General features: G+C 45.0%; 1 protein-coding gene and 1 long non-coding RNA gene across 2 annotated transcripts in view; one reads left to right on the forward strand and one right to left on the reverse strand.

The window, feature by feature from the left end:
* The window catches only part of Glrx3 (glutaredoxin 3), a 30,396-nt gene extending 20,169 nt beyond the window's left edge, over window positions 1-10,227 (reverse strand). Inside the window, exons 1-2 of the mRNA XM_005064265.4 lie at window positions 10,076-10,227; window positions 2,286-2,394 (exon numbers count right to left, since the gene is read on the reverse strand). Coding sequence (XP_005064322.1) covers window positions 2,286-2,394; window positions 10,076-10,173 — 207 coding nt within the window. The 5' untranslated portion in view covers window positions 10,174-10,227. The remainder of the gene's footprint in view (window positions 1-2,285; window positions 2,395-10,075) is intronic.
* Window positions 9,462-16,199, forward strand: LOC110341188. The gene is made up of 3 exons (XR_002383051.2): window positions 9,462-9,567; window positions 11,146-11,225; window positions 15,959-16,199. It is a non-coding gene; the product is annotated as an uncharacterized LOC110341188 (long non-coding RNA).
* Window positions 16,200-16,753: the final 554 nt, after the last annotated feature.

Genomic DNA, 16,753 nt, shown 5'->3' on the forward strand with positions numbered 1-16,753 from the left:
TTTAAAAAAATCACTTATTTAAATGACTTTGTGAATCTGTCACCAACGAATAGAACAATCACTTCATTTCAAAAGTCAAAAATGCCAAACTAATCTCTTTTTTTAAAAAAGCAAATAAAAGGAAAGTAGGTATAGCAGGACATCCTTGCAGTACCAGCTACAAGAGGCTGATGTAGAAGGCTGACTTGAGGACAAGAGTTTGAGACCAGCCTAGGCAACATAGTGAGACTCCCAACTCAAAAAGAAAAGATGGCTGGGCAGTGGTGGCACAACACACCTTTATTCCCAACAGATCTCTGAGTTCAAGGCCAGCCTGGTCTATAGAGTGAGCTCTACAACAGCCAGGGCTACACAGAAAAACCCTGTCTCAAAAAACAAAAACAAACATACACACACACTCAAAGAAAAGATAAAAAAGACACTGATGAGGTAGAACATTATTAGCCTTACTCCAAAATTTTCCAGAAGTCCTAATTAACAAAAATACTGCTGCCATCCCCTTAAACAGCAAGTGCATTCAGGTTCAGGTATCCCTGACAATCCAGCAGTACCACACAGCTCCAACTCTTGGCTTGCTGTGACACTTAAGCACTTGAACAACTTAAAATCTCACTGCCAAGTCTGGTACCAATGTGAGAAGCAATTCTATAGTTACTTTAAATAAATCATTCAGCTGGCAGCTGAGAACAGTGTGTTACCTAAACCAGTAACATGATATGTATGAAAGCAGACATGGAACAATTACCATCGTCCTCACTAATTCTATGATTGAAGTGTTTAATCATTCATTTCACTTGTAGTCATTATCTTTTATCACTGACCAAACATGCAATTTTAATGTTCCCTTCTATTATTTATATTGGACATTTTAGGGTTACCTTCTAAGGTTACATTATGCATTTCATCAGAATTTTAAATAAGTTCTTAAATTTTAAAAAGCTAACTATTACATCCATATTTGCTCTATCTGCATAAAGAAACACTGAGAGATTTCATACAAAATTAACACAGCTGGTTACTTATGAGGAAGGACAAAGGGTTGGCAGGGAAGACATGGAGTGAGCCTTCTCAATGTCCACCTTGCTTTATTTACTGCTTGACATTTTTTTTGTTTTGTTTTGGTTTGGTTTTTGGTTTTTCAAGACAGGGTTTCTTCTCTGTGGCTTTGGAGGCTGTCCTGGAACTAGCTCTTGTAAACCAGGCTGGTCTTGAACTCAGAGATCCTCCTACCTCTGCCTCCCAAGTGCTGGGATTAAAGGCATGGGCCACCACTGCCTGGCACTGCTTGGCATTTTAAGCCATCAAAATACAATACCAATTCAAAGCACACAAGTGTTGTCTATACATATGCTGTCAGAAAATGTAATCACCTACTATAAGTAGGAATTACAGAATTAGATACCAAATTCTGACCTACAGACACCAGCACTTCATATGGTTTCAAATTTCACATATGGGTATATTTACCAACATACATTTTTGAACTCACAATTTATAGTTATAAAAACAAAGTTTTAGGTTTTTGTTTTAAATCCTATGATTCAGCATTGGAGCACAGAGGCACAAGCTGCTGATTCCAGAAGTAGGAGACAAGAAAACTACGATCTTAAGGCACGTCTATGCTATGAGACTCTACCTCAAAGTAAATAAATAAACTCTTAAGAATAAAGACTTGTGAATACAGAGTATACCTCGTTTCCCAATAATCCATTATTCTCAATATATACTTCACATTTTTCTTAAACCTAAACCAGTATTACTCCTGAATGACTAAGAACACATGTGTAAAAGCAAGTCTGCTGACCTCCATCATAGTCATCAACTTGCTAGAGTTCACCTTCTCAAAAGACAACAGGAATGTAGGAACCAAGACTTGAATAAAACAAGGGGCTCAGTATAGAGGGAGGGGCAGAGATAGCAGCAATTTCCTACTGACCGCCCCCAGCCACCTGTTCATACATATACTTCCTAGGACCATTTTCCACATCATAGATATTTTCTCAATAAAGTCTTAATTAACTACTATGAAGCCACAATTATCCAGTAAATTATCTGGTCTGCTTTTGCTGTCAAAGATTTCTATCCTTTGCCCACTCTGTAGGGATCTTTATACTAAGTGAGAAATGCAACATTAAACAATCTGTCAGAATAATAGTGCAAATATAGCAGAATGCAGTACAAAGTTCAAGTATTTGGAATTTCACAACTTCTTCCTTTATACTATAAAATCTAGTCTACCTCATAAATCAAGAATAAAAAAACAAAACACTGGATATATATAGTACCTTCACAAATGAAACATGAGGGTGTTCTTTAGCTAACTCTGCCATGACATCGTTCATCTGTACACACTGCGGAGCCCATGGTGCCCAGAAATGAACCACGAGGAGCGACCTGTAAATCAGTAAAATACATTTTTTAAAATCGTAATGGAAGGAAACACTACTGTATATTAAGTTCTTCATCCTAGGAAACTAAGAATCCAGCTGTATTGCACAGAATCACTGCCAGTTTTCTACTCTTAGATGAATATTCAGGTTAATGGCATTTCTTTTTTTTTTCTTTTTTACTTGATTTTGCACTCCTCTATTTCCATACTGATCTAGTTCAGGACTTCCTGTCTAGGGAATAATGCAACCCACAGTGGACTAGGTAGTCACACAACAGTATTAATTAAGTTAATTAAGACAGACCCTTACAGACATTCATACAGGCCCACTCAATGTGAAAATGGTATTCAATGCAAGCCCAAAAGAAAATGGAAAATTAACCTGCAGCACTGGCTCTATTTAAAAGGCATAGCCTAGGCTCCATGGCATTTCTTGAGTGAAGATTTTAGCCCCAGTAAATGGTTCTAAATGTCCATCCATCTCAACTAACAGACATGTCAATTATGTCTTCAGACTCTTGATGAAAGTGGAAACACAACTTCTGTACAAGAAAGCTACTGCTGAGAAATGGCTGTGGGCACATTATTACTATTAATCTCACATAGTACTGAGACAAAGGGGTACAACTGTAACCACAGAAGAGCAAAAAAGTCCTAACAGTTAGGCAAGCCAAAAGAAAGCAGTGGTCTCAGCCCTGCTTAAAAAAAGTGAGAAGTGGGACCCTACCCACAACAGAGGTGGCATGAGGAAAGCCACAACCAGAAGGGGCAGCAAAGGGTGACAGACCACAATTTAAGGCTGACTACATCTACTGGAGTATTAGTACCAGGGCTCAAGCTCAACCAAGGTTCTCTACAAATCTGGCAATCAAAAAATACAGAGCCAACCATGTCACTGAGGGGGCAGAAGAGACTAGAGGTCAGTGTCTCTTGGTCTCATCAACATCAAGTCAGGCCACATGGAGGAAAAGGAGTTTTAAGGAATTAAGTCCAGATCTTGCAGAAGTCAAGAGAAGAGTGACAAGGAAAAAGCAAAAACCACTAAAGGTAGCACAGTGAATGGTACTAACTGCTAAAAGAAGCAGGATCCTCATGCATCACAGCAAGCTGTCTGGAAGTGGCCACCAGAGAAATCTACCTCAAGAAATCTGGTCTGCACAGAGGGCCCAGCTTGACTTCAGTGAAGAGGGGAAAAAAAAAAAAAAAAAATCAACCCCTAGATGCTTGTATGATATAGGGACAATGCCAGTGCAGAGAGCTGAAAATCTGAGGCTGTAGGTGCAAGGTTTCCAAGGAGTTGGGAGAGGTCAGAGCAAAGAGAACAGTGTCTTCTAGGGCAGAGCCAAGGAATTAAGAATGGATTAAAGGACATGTAAGAAGTAGGGATGGGCCAGGTAGTGGTGGCGCATGCCTTTAATCCCAGCACTCGGGAGGCAGAGGCAGGTGAATCTCTGTGAGTTTGAGACCAACCTGGTCTACAAAAGCTAGTTCCAGGACAGCTTCCCAAGCTACAGAGAAACCCTATCTTGAAACACCAAAAAAAAAAAAAAAAAAAAAGAAAGAAAGAAAGAAAGAAAGAAATGGAAGTCTACTATGTAAGCCCAGCACTGAGGCTGAGGCACACGAATGATCACGGCTAGGCTGGGCCAGTCAAACCACCTCAAAAATGGGCAGGGGATGGAGGAACAACGACACAGGACCACAGCGACTAGTTAGCCTCCTAAGGGGATACAAAGGCAAATAGGATGCTCTACCTAAGGCAAAAAAGGACACACTGTTCATTTCCTAAATCTGAAAGATCTTACAAGAGTGAGTTCTTAGGCCTCAGCTAATAGCAGACTGCTCTATCAAGCAATGTTACCTCTCCCTCCGGCATTCATTTTTTTTTTTTAATTCTCCTTTAAGTTGTCTAGGGACTGGAACTAAATTTTAGCCTACAGAACACTGAAATCCTCCCTCACAAGCCTGTGCAGGCTCTGGCCACACCTCCCAAGCCAGTAGAGCATCTAAGGGAGGTTCCAAGGCCTAACTGTGACAAGAGGAAAAGCAGGTGCACAAGGCCTCATCAAAGAATGCCCAAGCACCATGAAATATAATCTAGTCCAATGTTCACAGATAGAACGAAGCACCCTACACACCAGCAATGAAACACAACTCAACTGTTTAAAAATGGGGGGGGAGGAGGCCTCTCTAGAGATACACACGACCACACAGACAAATCTGGCAAAGTCGAAGATGCTAGACTAAAGGAATATCATAATACCCAAGATAATGGTGAGGGCAGCACAAGAGGAAAAGCTTGGCTATACTCATTTAGTGCTATCATGCAATTTTCATTCTGACATGATTAAATCAAGATAGCCATGTTTTAAAAGGAGGCTTTTATCTTGAGAACATGTCTGAAGCTGAAGGCACTGAACTACCTCACACGTCTGCACTCTTCCTGAGCATGACAAACTACAACAAATACAACCTAATTCATTTGTTTAGAGAATGTGACAGAAACTGGCATGGTCATGACCATCTGAAGAGTGACCTGAGGTAAACTGCCTGAAAAGGATAAGATTCAAAGACTGGCATCACTGCAATCAGACTCAAACAAAGAAAAGCTGCAGCAGGGCCCCCTTGAGGTAAATCCTGACTTGGCTTCTGAGGAACTAAGGTGATCTTGATGGGCAGTGGGAGGAATCACAGCACAGATAAAATCCTCACAAGGAAAGGGGAAGATGTATTAGCAACTAGTCCAGGTGTAGCAGTGGCAGACCACCTGACAACTTAAAGGGCTTATTCTGAGGAAAAAATGGGAGGGAGAGGGGAGGGAGCACTTAGCTGACATGGTAATACACACTTGGGAGGCAGAGCAGATGTAGAGTACCATACACATTCAGAATGGGTTTTGCCACCTCGGGTAATCTAATCTAGAAATGCCCATGGACAAGTCTCCTGGTGACTGTAGCTCCTGCCGTGGTAAAATCAGTACTAGCCACCACAGGAGGAAAAGAGGACCAAGAAAGGAATGGAAGCAGGCTAGAAGTGTGTAAATCTATATACATAAAGTGCAAGCACAAGGCTAGCCGGAGTGACAGATCAGTGGTTGGAGGGGCTCCAGGACTTCAAGACGGCTACAACCACTGCACTGCATTGCTACACAAGAGCAAAACCACACTTTTCAAAGGTGGGATGCACTTTCCATTTAGGAATTCTAAAAAGAAGTGAAAGAAGCCTGTTCTTACCCTACTGGTAGAAAGTAATACCCATAAGGTATTTATTCTAAGAATTAAAAATACAAAGATTTATGAAGGCAGTTATCTTTCTACTACTACAAAAAAATGACGACAACAACAAAAAAAAAACAAAAGCTATGATCTAACAATAGCTTTTAAGTGGCCAAAACACTTTTAAATATTTAAAACCCATTAAAAATCAAATTTGTAAACAATTTTAATGACATATGCAAGTGATAACAATATTGGATTGCTTTTTAAAATTACAGTAGGTGGATAAATATGTAGCTCAGTGGCAGTCTGGTATACTTGAGGCCCAGAACTCAATACAACAAAATGAAAAATAAAACAGGTGTGTAGGAGGAAGTCTGTATGCCGCCATTAAACATGTGACTTACTAGAGGCGCATACAGATGAGGTAATAAAAGGGCGGTTTACCACACCGCTAACCACACCCACTTTAGGCAGGACTAAAGATGTATACGTACGTAGGCGGTGAACTACGTCACTAGCCAGGCCCACTTTTGGGCATGGCTAGGGGGCGTTACGGGGGAAGGTATAAAAGACAGCACACAGGAAGTCTCGGTCTCTTTTCCCGGAGTTCGGCTTCCGGTTCGGCAGCAGGAAAACTGCTTGGCTCATCTGGGTTACTTGTTTGGTATCTTGTGAGTAATTTCTACAATAAATACTTAGTTTTACTTTCAGTAATTGTGTGTCGCTTATCGTTACAGCGTCAATTGGAGCTACACAGGTGACCAGGGTCAGGAGCTCAAAGTCATCCTAAGCCACATCTTGAGTTCCAGGCCAGCCTCCACCACACAAGTCCCTGCTTCAAAAAAGAAGATGGGGGAGAAGGAAGAACAAAGCATGCACACAGAGCCTAGTTTTGCTCCACTGGCATCAGCAAGACTGAATTGTTTGAACTCCGATGCCTATAAACATAACTTACATCCTGGGATGCTAGAAAGATAAAAAAATGTGCTTTCATAACATCATGCATGTGCTTAATGTGAAGTCATTTTTATTGCCCAAGATATTCTTATATACACATGCCTAGCTCTTATTTTCCATTTAGGCATGGCATGCCAAATATAAGCACATATATATAATATATATATGATACAGAGATGATGCCACCCTCTTGCTGTATATATAACCAGTCTCTCCCTCATAATAGGCCATACTGTTTGAGGACATTTATGGAAAGATCAAGTTGAAAATCTCACTAACACGACTCCCTTACCTCCTGCACTAGTGTTCAAACCTACAGCCTTGAATGTGCACCCTGCAATTGAGCTGCACTGCACCCCAAAATATTTGAATATTTTAGCAGACTGAGTCTCAGTTCCCTATCAGTGAAACACTTATAGCTCAGTAACCATGTGTTGTTCTATTATAATATTCCTCTACTCCAACTATTCATCTACTACTACTTACTAAACACTACCATATTCTGGACTCCTAAGTGGTTTATGAATGAACCAAACCTCTAAATTGCTCAAAAATGGTACCAGTACCCACCTCCCACCCCCACTGTATAGACAATGAACTGAGATTTCAGTAACTTAACACATACATCAAATTAGATGACTTTAATATAAAAAGTAAATTTCTGAGTCAGGCAGTGGTGGCACACACCTTTAATCCCAAAACTCATGGCAAAAGCAGTCGAATCCTTGTGAGTTCAAGATCAGCCTGGTCCACAGAGTGAGTTCCAGGACAGCCAATGCTACACAGAGAAACCCTGCTTTAAAAAACAAAAAAGGAAAAAAAAGGAAATTTCTGGGCTGGAAAGATGACTCAGTGATTAATTGCTCTTCAAAAGACCTGGGTTCAATTCCCAGGATCCACACAGGGGTTCACAACAGCCTGCAACTACAGTTCCAAAGGATCCGTTGCCCTCTTCTGGCCTCTGAAGGCACTGCATGATACACAAACATGCAGGCAAAGCGGCCATATACACAAAATAAGAAAAATTAATAAAAGATTTCAGTAGATATGGGTCAGGGGAGTGTCAGCCTACAATCCCACTGCCAGTGAGTCTGGGAAACAGGGAGGTTCCCAAGAGAGATGCATGATATTCCAGAGAAGTGGAATAAGACAAGATCTCCTGAGCCGATCTGGAACATCAGGGGAAGGGAGAGGGAACCAGGAAAAAGAGAGGGGGATAAGAGGAGGGGAGAAGAAGGCATGGGGGAGCAGGAAGGTTGAGTCGAGGTAAGAACAGAGGAGAGCAGGATGAGAAACACCATAATAGAGGGAGTCATTATAGGCTTGAGGAGAGAACTGACATTAGTGAGATCTCCAGAGATCTTACAAGGATAACACCAACTGGCAAACTAAGCAATAGTGGAGAGACTACATTAATAGCCCCTCCTTGATGATAAGGTTGATGACTACCCTATATGCCATCCTAGAACCTTCATCCAGTGACTGATGGAAGCAGAGACAGATACCCACAGCTAAACACTGAACTGAACCCATGGAACCTAGTGACAGAGATGGAGGAGTGATGAGCAAAGGGGTCAAGACCATGATGGTGAAACCCACAAAGACAGCTCTTGAATCCCAGACTGATGGCTGAGAAGCCAACATGAGACTGATCCAGACTCCATAAATGTAGTCTCAGGGAGGAGGCCACAGAAATCACTGGGGCCTTGGGTAGTAGGTCAGTGTTTACCATGGTTTATGAATGATCTTTGGGAGACCATTCCAAATAGAGGGATGCTCTCTCAGCCTGGGCACATGGGGAAGGGCCTAGGTTCTGCCCTGGATGAAATGACAGACTTTGGAGATCCCCAGCAGGAGGGCCTCACCCTCCCTGGGGAATGATGTGGGGATGGGGTGAGGGGCTGGGGAGGCTCGTGGAGGGACAAGGGAAGAGGGGTGGGAGAGGGAGCTGGGATTGACATGTGAAGTATTCATGTTTCTAATTTAAATAAAAACATATACTGAGAAAAAAAAAGTAGATTTCAGCCCACATCAAATTTTAAAACTGAGAAGCACCCCCAAGCACTATTCAGTACTCTTAATGGCTTCCACAGCCACACAAAGCAGCTCCCTCCCAGGTGTCACACAGCACTTCCCATGAGTCCCATTCAGATGAGTCACTGCAGACTGGAACGCTGCCTCTTGAGTCTTCTCAGGCATACGCCAGTGTCAAGAATAAATGATTTGGGCTTTTGTTGCTGTTCTTGCTTGGGTTTTTTTCCCCTCTTGGGAGGAGTGGGTGTTTGTTTCCTGGTTTTTTGAAAACAGGGTCTGCCTGTATACCTCTGGCTACCCTGAAATCCATTATGAAGACCACGCTGACCTTGAACTTGCAGAACAAATGGCATATAAACTTTTACCCACTAAAACCTATTTAAAACATGAAACAAACACAAGATAAGCACGTGAAACACACGCATAATAGAATCTTCTCAAATGATGCAAGTTAGAAGTGTAAAGGGCATGTCGACACAAGCCCTCATCATTCCATGAGGCCACCTCAGCGTCCTCTGAAATACCTCTGCCTGAAGAATGGCAGATAATGTTGGATCAATCAGAACCCAGCTTTTACCAACCAGTAAATGCCATTCTTCTTTTTTCCTTTTCTTTGCAAGAAAAAAAAAAAGATACCGCGTAAACCTGAAACTCGAAAGAACTGGAAGGCTTTTGTTTTCTGAGCTAGAGCTTGAACTAGGGCCTTCTTGTGTATTCCGCACTGGGTGCACCCCAGTCTCTGAATGAGCTATTATAATTCTCCCCCATGCACAAGTCAGCCAGTCACTGTCCCACCTGCCCACTCGGCTGGGAAGATACGGAAGGCCCCACATTAGTGGAGACAAGCTTCCGGTACGCCAACCACTGCAGCACTTTAACAGAACCATCACAACCCTGGGGACACCCGCGCATTCACCCAGGAGGAAGCTGAGGGTGTGGTTAGGAAACCTGTCCCGAGGTAACTGGCTGGTAAGTGGCTGAGGAAAGGTTGGGGGGATCCCAAGCAGTCGTCTGTAACCTCCCCCAACAAACACACTACACTGCAGCCCAAGGCTGGCCAGCATCACTGGGAGGGGGGGAGGCACGTGCACGCCTTCTCCGAGGTACGCGTTTCCTATGCATCCTGGGGACTGGTCTCAGGAAGTCTTGCCCAAAGGCGAGATGCACGTGCACCCGGACGCAGCAGACCCTCCCTAGGCCAGCTGGCGATTCAGGAAAGCCCCAGGCGCTAGCTGGGCCTGTCCTTCAGGAGGCGCCACATGCGGGTCTCCGGGAGACAGGTCCACCGCACACGGGGGCCGCCGCGCTGCGCTGCCCTCGCCTGCCCGGAACGGGTCCCGCCGAGGCCCGGCCAGGGAAGGCCGCCGTTGGGCCGCGAGCTCAGCTCAGGACGTGCCGCACTAGCGGGCCGCCCCCGGGCCCAGAGGCCCCGGACCGCCGCCCGCCGGTCCCCCGGCCCTCTCGCCGCCCCGCGTACTTGGCTTTGAGGCGCAGTAGCTCCTCAAATTGCCGAGCCGAGCCAACCTCCGCCACTGCCGCGGCCGCCTCAGCTGCTTCTACTGCCCCCGCCGCCATGCTGCCGCCGCCAGACGCCAGCAGTCGAGCGCCGGAGACTCGATAGGGCGGGACGGACGCGCGAGGAGGCTGCGCAGGGAAGCCACGCCCCCTGCGGCCAGGGCACACCCCTGATGCTCTATGTCACACCCTCCGGCACTGTTCCGCCCGCCCTCTGGCCGGGAGAACGGGGAAGCCCGGAGGCACTGGCCATGATTGAGTAGGGCTAGTGGGGCCTCCCTGCTTTGTGTTTGTGTGCTAACTATCTCGATGTCTTGGTCCCTGGCTGGTTTTGATCAGAACCTTCCCTGGAGCTCATAAATCTACGATAGCAAGGGGTACAAGTGTGTGTATTGTTAAATCCCAGTGAAGTTAGATTAGAACATTTGCAACCTGAAATTTCAGGTAAAACTGCATGAAGATGCACTGGGAAGTAGAATAAGAGGCAGAAGTGTCTGAAGCACAACCCTGATAGCCCTTGTACCTCAGTCCTGGAGGAATCTCGAAAACCTTTGGAGGTGCTCTCTGAACCCCAGTATCAACCCTTGGGTACAGTCCTGTGACACCTGTTACCCAGTGCAGCCTAGACACAGCAAGGCCTGCAGGATCCTAGCCTCTAAGTACCATTAGGCTCCTTTTCAGAGTTCCTGCACCTTCCCACCCTGGCCCAGCATCCATGCCTCTCTTACTTGAAGCCTTCCCAGGCTGCCCTTACAAAATCTCCTCCCTTTCCTGAGCAGTGACTCTCTGGGATCTTCTCCAGACCTTTTCCCATGATAACCCAGGAAGAAGCCATAAGTTTGAGTCCAGCCTGAGCTACACAGTGAGTTCTAGGTCAGCCTGAGTAACAGTAGCAGATTACATATATGAAATAATATTTTATTTTGGATATATTGGAAATTAAAGTTACCTCTTTTTACCTTTACTTACTCGTCATTTTAAATTAAACAGAAGAGTTCCTTATGGTGACTCATTCCTGTTCTCTATTGGCAGCCCTGCTTCCATGATTACAAACAGCCCTAGGAGCCATGTCATATACATGCCCTACCTTGAGAAATACAACTACTGAAAATGTAAGTCACAAGACACCAAATTCAATGGGACAAACTGTTTTGCTTCTTTGCTGGGGTAGTAGAAATCCAAACCTAAGACTATAAAGAAATAAACATAAACAGCATGGTGGTGGCCCACACCTTCAATCCCAGCACTCAGGAGACAGAGGCAGGCAGCTCTCTGTGAGTTTGAAACCGGCCTGGTGTACAGAGCGAGTTCCAGGACAGGGGAGGCTACACAAAGAAACCCTGTCTCGAGTATCAAGAAAGCCACAGAAACCTCAGAAAGACAGCTTGCCACACACAGACATTAGCATCCTGGTTATGATATTGTATAACAGGGTTACAAGGTTTTACCACTGGGAGACAGTACACACAGTATCTCTGTATCCTGCCCCCCCACCCCGTATTTATTCTGAAGCAAGTTCTCACATAGCCCATGATGGCCTAGAGCTCACTGTGTAGCCAACGCTGGCCTTGAACTCATGATCCTCTTGCTTCTGCCTCCCAAATGTTGGGATTATTTTTATGTGCCACCCGATCTAGTTGATCATAAATTTATTCTATCATCACTGAAATATGCTCTCAAGTAGCCCAGGATGGCCTCCAGTTTGCTGTGTAGCCAATGTTTGCTATGCTGCTATCACATGATCCTCCTGCCTCTACCTCAGAAGGACTGGGATCCCACATGTGTGCCCCCAGACCCAGCATTTTCGTTTTCCTAGTAAATGCGTATGAATATACATTTTTAAACGAAAGGTTAGTTGACTGAAAACAGAGACCTTAGAGAACTCTTGGGAGGTAAAATACATGGAAAGGAGAAAACCATGTTGCAGAAACAGGATAGAAGGAGGGGTGACAATCCCAGCTCTCTGGAGGCTAAGGCAGGAGGTTCAAGAGTTTGAGGTGAGTTTGGACTACATAGTAAGTTCCAGAGAGCCTTAATAAAAAAATAAAATAAAATAAAGACAAGATGCCTGCTGTGATTGCTACTTTTAAGTATATAACTCTAAAGCTGAACATGGCATGGGAAAGAGTCTCCCAAAAGTCTTCCGAAGTGTGACAGCATGCTAGCAAAGAATGAGAGCTAGGGTGCTAACAGGAGGCCCTTCATCATCTATCCAGTGGTTCTTCGCCTGTGGGTCGTGACCCCTTTGGAGTCGAATATCATATACCCTTCGTATCGGGTAATAAGATCTACAACGGTAGAAAAATTACAGTTATGAAGTAGCAAGAACATAATTTTACGAGTAGAGGTCATCACAACATGGGAAACTGTTATTAAAGAGTCATCGCATTAGGAAGGTTGAGAACCACTGTATCATCATGCCTGCTTCTGCTTGTCTTCAAAGAGCACACACTGCCTCTGTCACATGAAGTTAGTAAAATCATAACTCAGGGAGGAGATGTGTTATAGAGTTCTTTTTTGTTTGTTTGTTTGTTTGTTTTTGTTTAGAAGTCACCCCACCTCTCATATAGCAGTTTTACAAATTCTGATTTTCCCTCTAAGTGGAATTTGCTGATCATGGATGGCATATACCAGCTACAGACAGAGCTCACCACTTTGGGATAAAGAGCAGGAAATGACCTGGAGAACTCTCCAGCTGCCCTTTCTGCAGTTACCACTGCTAATATTGATAAACCTAGGGGGCAGCAAGTGTCTTCATGCCTAGAAAATGCTGACTTCAGTATCTAAGCTTGAGATGGGCCAAGCTGCATCTTGGGAAACCAGTGAACCCAAGTTACAGTTGTGTATGGATCCATGTTTTCTGCCTCCCAAAGCAGTTACATGGGGTACATGTTTCTCAGGATCCCCAAACTGACAGTATAAACTATCACTGCTCCTCTCCCATTTATTACTAAAGAAGCTGCCCCGACACAGCAGTGAGGACAATGCCAGGATCCCCCTTTTAACCACTGCAAGCTCTCCTCATCTCACTGCTCTGGGAAGTCATCACTTTCCTCCTGACAACCTTAGGCAAACGCTGGCCATTTCTAGATTCACTGGCTTGGGCTTGTTCAGAACACCCCACACTTAGTGTGCTGGCTAGTGTTATATCAACTTGGCACATGCTAAAAGCATTTGTGAGAAGGGAAAGCTCAACTAGGAAAATGCCTCCAAAAGACTGAGCTGCAGACAAACCTGTAAGTCATTTTCTTAATTAGTGATTGATGGGAAGGGTACAGCCCAATAGATGGTGCCATCCCAGGATTAAGGGTCCTGGGTTCTGTAAGAAAGCAGGCTGAGCAAACCATGATGAGCAAGCCAGTAAGCACTCCTCCATGGCCTCTGCATCAGCTCCTGCCTCCAGGTTCCTGCCTGCTTGAGTTCCTGACCTGACTCTTCCAGTGATGAAAAGTGATGTCTAACTGTAAAGTAAATAAACCAGTTCTCCCCCCAAGTTGCTTTGTTTTTTTTGGTCCAGGTGTTTTATCACAGCAATAGTACAATAGTAACTTTAACAAAGACACTTGACTTTCCTCTAAGCAGGTGAATGCTCCAAATCAAAAGCAAAAAAAAAAAAAAAAAAAAAAAAAAGGAAAGCAAGAGATTGAGGCTTATTTGAACCCACATCCCTGTAGGGTCACTCTGGGCACTGACTTCGCCTGACCTGATGTATAAACATCACTCACTAATATCTGCTGCCTTTTTAAGAACTGGGATTCCCACCTGAGACCTCCAATGCCCTCTGGTGAGATAATATCCTGGGTTGTTGGGTATGCCCCTTCCCAACACAGCAGCTGCGTCTAAAACTTCTAAAGACACTACAATGATGCTGCCCCTGGGGCACCATGAAGTACTTCTGGGGCATAGGAACGGGACCTGGGATTCTGGCAGGGAGCCGAAGTCATGGCCTGGGAGGGAGAAAACTTCAATGAGGGGCAGCCAAGAAACCCCATCGCAAGTCTGCAAGTCAACTATGGGATATGTGCCAGTGTGCACAGTCATGTAGAGGCCAGGGGACAACCTTGTATGTAGTCCCTCAGGAGCTGTCCACCTTGTTTCTTGAGACAAAGTCTCAATGACCTGCAACTCTCCAAGTAGGCTATGCTGGCAGGTCAATGAGCTCCAGGGATCTAGATGTGTGTCTCCCCATCCTGATCCCTGGCATTGGGATTACAAGCCAGCTTTTTTCAAGTGGGTTCTGGGCATGGAGCAAAGGTCCTCCTGTTTTTTTCCTGGCTGAGCTACCTCACAGCCCTCAACTGTGCTGTAAACTTGTGGGGGTGGGGGCATATTTTTCTGGGCTGGACAAGAACAGCTGATATATTTACTCCTCCAAAACAGCCAGGGTAATATTTTAACCACAGGCTTGTAATGATTTGTCATGCATTCCTATGGCCAAACTTACTCAGCATGCACAGGGCCAGGACTGTGAGGTCACAAGCAAGCCATTCTGCAGAGGACCATACCTGGCCAGCAGAAATGAAGCCTGAAAATCCTGTTCCCTCCCACGGGTAGAAATCTGCAAACCCTACTAAGAGAAGGGAGAGACAGAAAGAGATGTTGGAGGGAGCTGGAAGAGGGGAAAGCACTGAAAAGGGCTGCCACTCAAGTAAAATGGCCGAGGTTTCCCTTCTTTTAAGAGAGACTCTTAAATTCCAATTACTCTGCCCCCAAAGACCAGTTGAGAATAACCCCAACTGGAGGGAATTAATTTCCTTAGGAATTTCACTGGTGAGAGATTAATGGAGACCCCCGCAGAGCAGCGGTAAAGCTGTTAGGACAGGATTTGCACCTGAAGGATACATATTTTAATTTCAGTTCTCAAGCTGCGATAACATCTTCTGAGCTACCATAAAAGCATAAATGAGCCCCAGTGAGCCCTGCAAGTCTGCTGAGGACTGGCAACTTGCAGCTCCCCAGGAGGAGTGTGGAGCCCACTTGGCCCCCGCTCCCCATCCCCCACACTGCTCACACAGTTTGGGCACAGCCAGAGCAGCCTGTGATCTTAGCTGGAAAGAGCCCCGAACAAGCCTCCCTCTCACAGTCTTGGAAAGGTGAGGACCAGGTTGACCCTGCCCTGAGCAGAATCCTGAGGCCGGAGTCTCCTAAAGAGGCCATCCTTGTTCATGCACAGGTACAGCCACCACCCCTTGTGTGACAGTTGGCCTGAACTAGCAATGAGGGTGCCCAAGGGCTGTGGTCCTCCCAAGGTCCCTCCAGAAAGTCCTGTAGGGAATTTTACCCCACAGTGGACCTTGGGAGGCAGTTTTCACCAAACACTGGTCCAACCACGAGGCCAGACTCCTCCTCCTTAATCCATGGCCACTGTGGCAGTCAGACTGTTTGCCTGCCACTCTGATAGCCATTTCTGTAGCACAGAAGTGGAAAGTGGCTGTGCGCATCCTCTGGACCCTCAGGAGGAGGAGCTCCATCTAGGGACAAGACAGCCAATTTCCTCAGTCCCTTCTTAGCAGAGGTGCTTTTATTGGAGCGCTCGATGTATAGGCTTGCTATAAAGGTTGTTTATGCTGTCATAGCTAGATGTTTATTGGTTATATTTCTGCTGCACTTGCTTGAAAAATAATTATTTCCAAAGAAAAGAAGAATTACATATCCAGTAAACTAAATAAGACTCAGTGTTTATTAGGGACCTCTGACAGCTCCTCAAACGCAAACAAACAAACAAACAAAAAGGCTTCTGAGCAGCAGCGAATGGACAATTTATGAGCGAGTTTATTTGTAAAACAGATTTCAAGACATACTTCATCTTGGCTGTGCCAATAAAATGTGTTCCATTTCTTTTCAGGAGCGAGTGCTGTCTGACGGCTCCACATAATCTAGTTTCCCCTACGAAGGGTTGGATGAGCAGAAGTATCCTCCACCCGGAGTGTGGGTTGAACGCTGGGGCTGTTACGGTGAGGGCTGAATGATCAGGCCCCAAAAGGCCAGCTCAGAAAGAATCCATCAGTAAGAATGCAGCTCAGCAGTCTTAACTCAGCTGCTTCAGTGTCCACAAATTCTTCAGTTAAAACCATTTGAAACTTGTTTTTAATGTGTGTACAGTCCTTTCATCCCCAGCCTGAATCCGCATCTCCTCTCACTACCCAGGCCAGGAGGAGCTGGGTGGGGTAGAGACAGTTTCCAAGCTGCAGGTGATAGCAGCCTTCTCTTCAGACTGGAGAATGCCTTTTTTTGAATGGATTCTCTAAATCAGCTAAGAGAGTCCAGGAAGAATTAACACAAAGTGCTCCAGGGCTCTGTTGATTCTTGCTGTATACCCTGCTTTCGCTGGCCCTTCTCATTACAACCAGCTAGGTACTTGAGATTTTATAAATGTCACCAGATCTGGACTGTGCATTTGAAAACATTGCCAGCACAGGGATGGGAGGGGTGTGTATGAAAAGGAAGAACTCTTTGCACAATCACTGACACACACATTTCCACACACATAAATGCCTTCCAGGGGTCCATGTCCAAGGGACCATGCCAGACACATGTGTAACATGAAAAATAAAAGACCCAGAGACAACCTGAAGACCAGGGAAACAAAGCAGCCGGCCACTAGCTCTCACCTCTAGCTCAGGCTGAAAGGGCTGATCCA

Source organism: Mesocricetus auratus, unplaced genomic scaffold (assembly GCF_017639785.1).
Source record: "Mesocricetus auratus isolate SY011 unplaced genomic scaffold, BCM_Maur_2.0 Super-Scaffold_4256, whole genome shotgun sequence".
In the NCBI taxonomy this organism is placed as follows: Eukaryota; Metazoa; Chordata; class Mammalia; order Rodentia; family Cricetidae; genus Mesocricetus; species Mesocricetus auratus.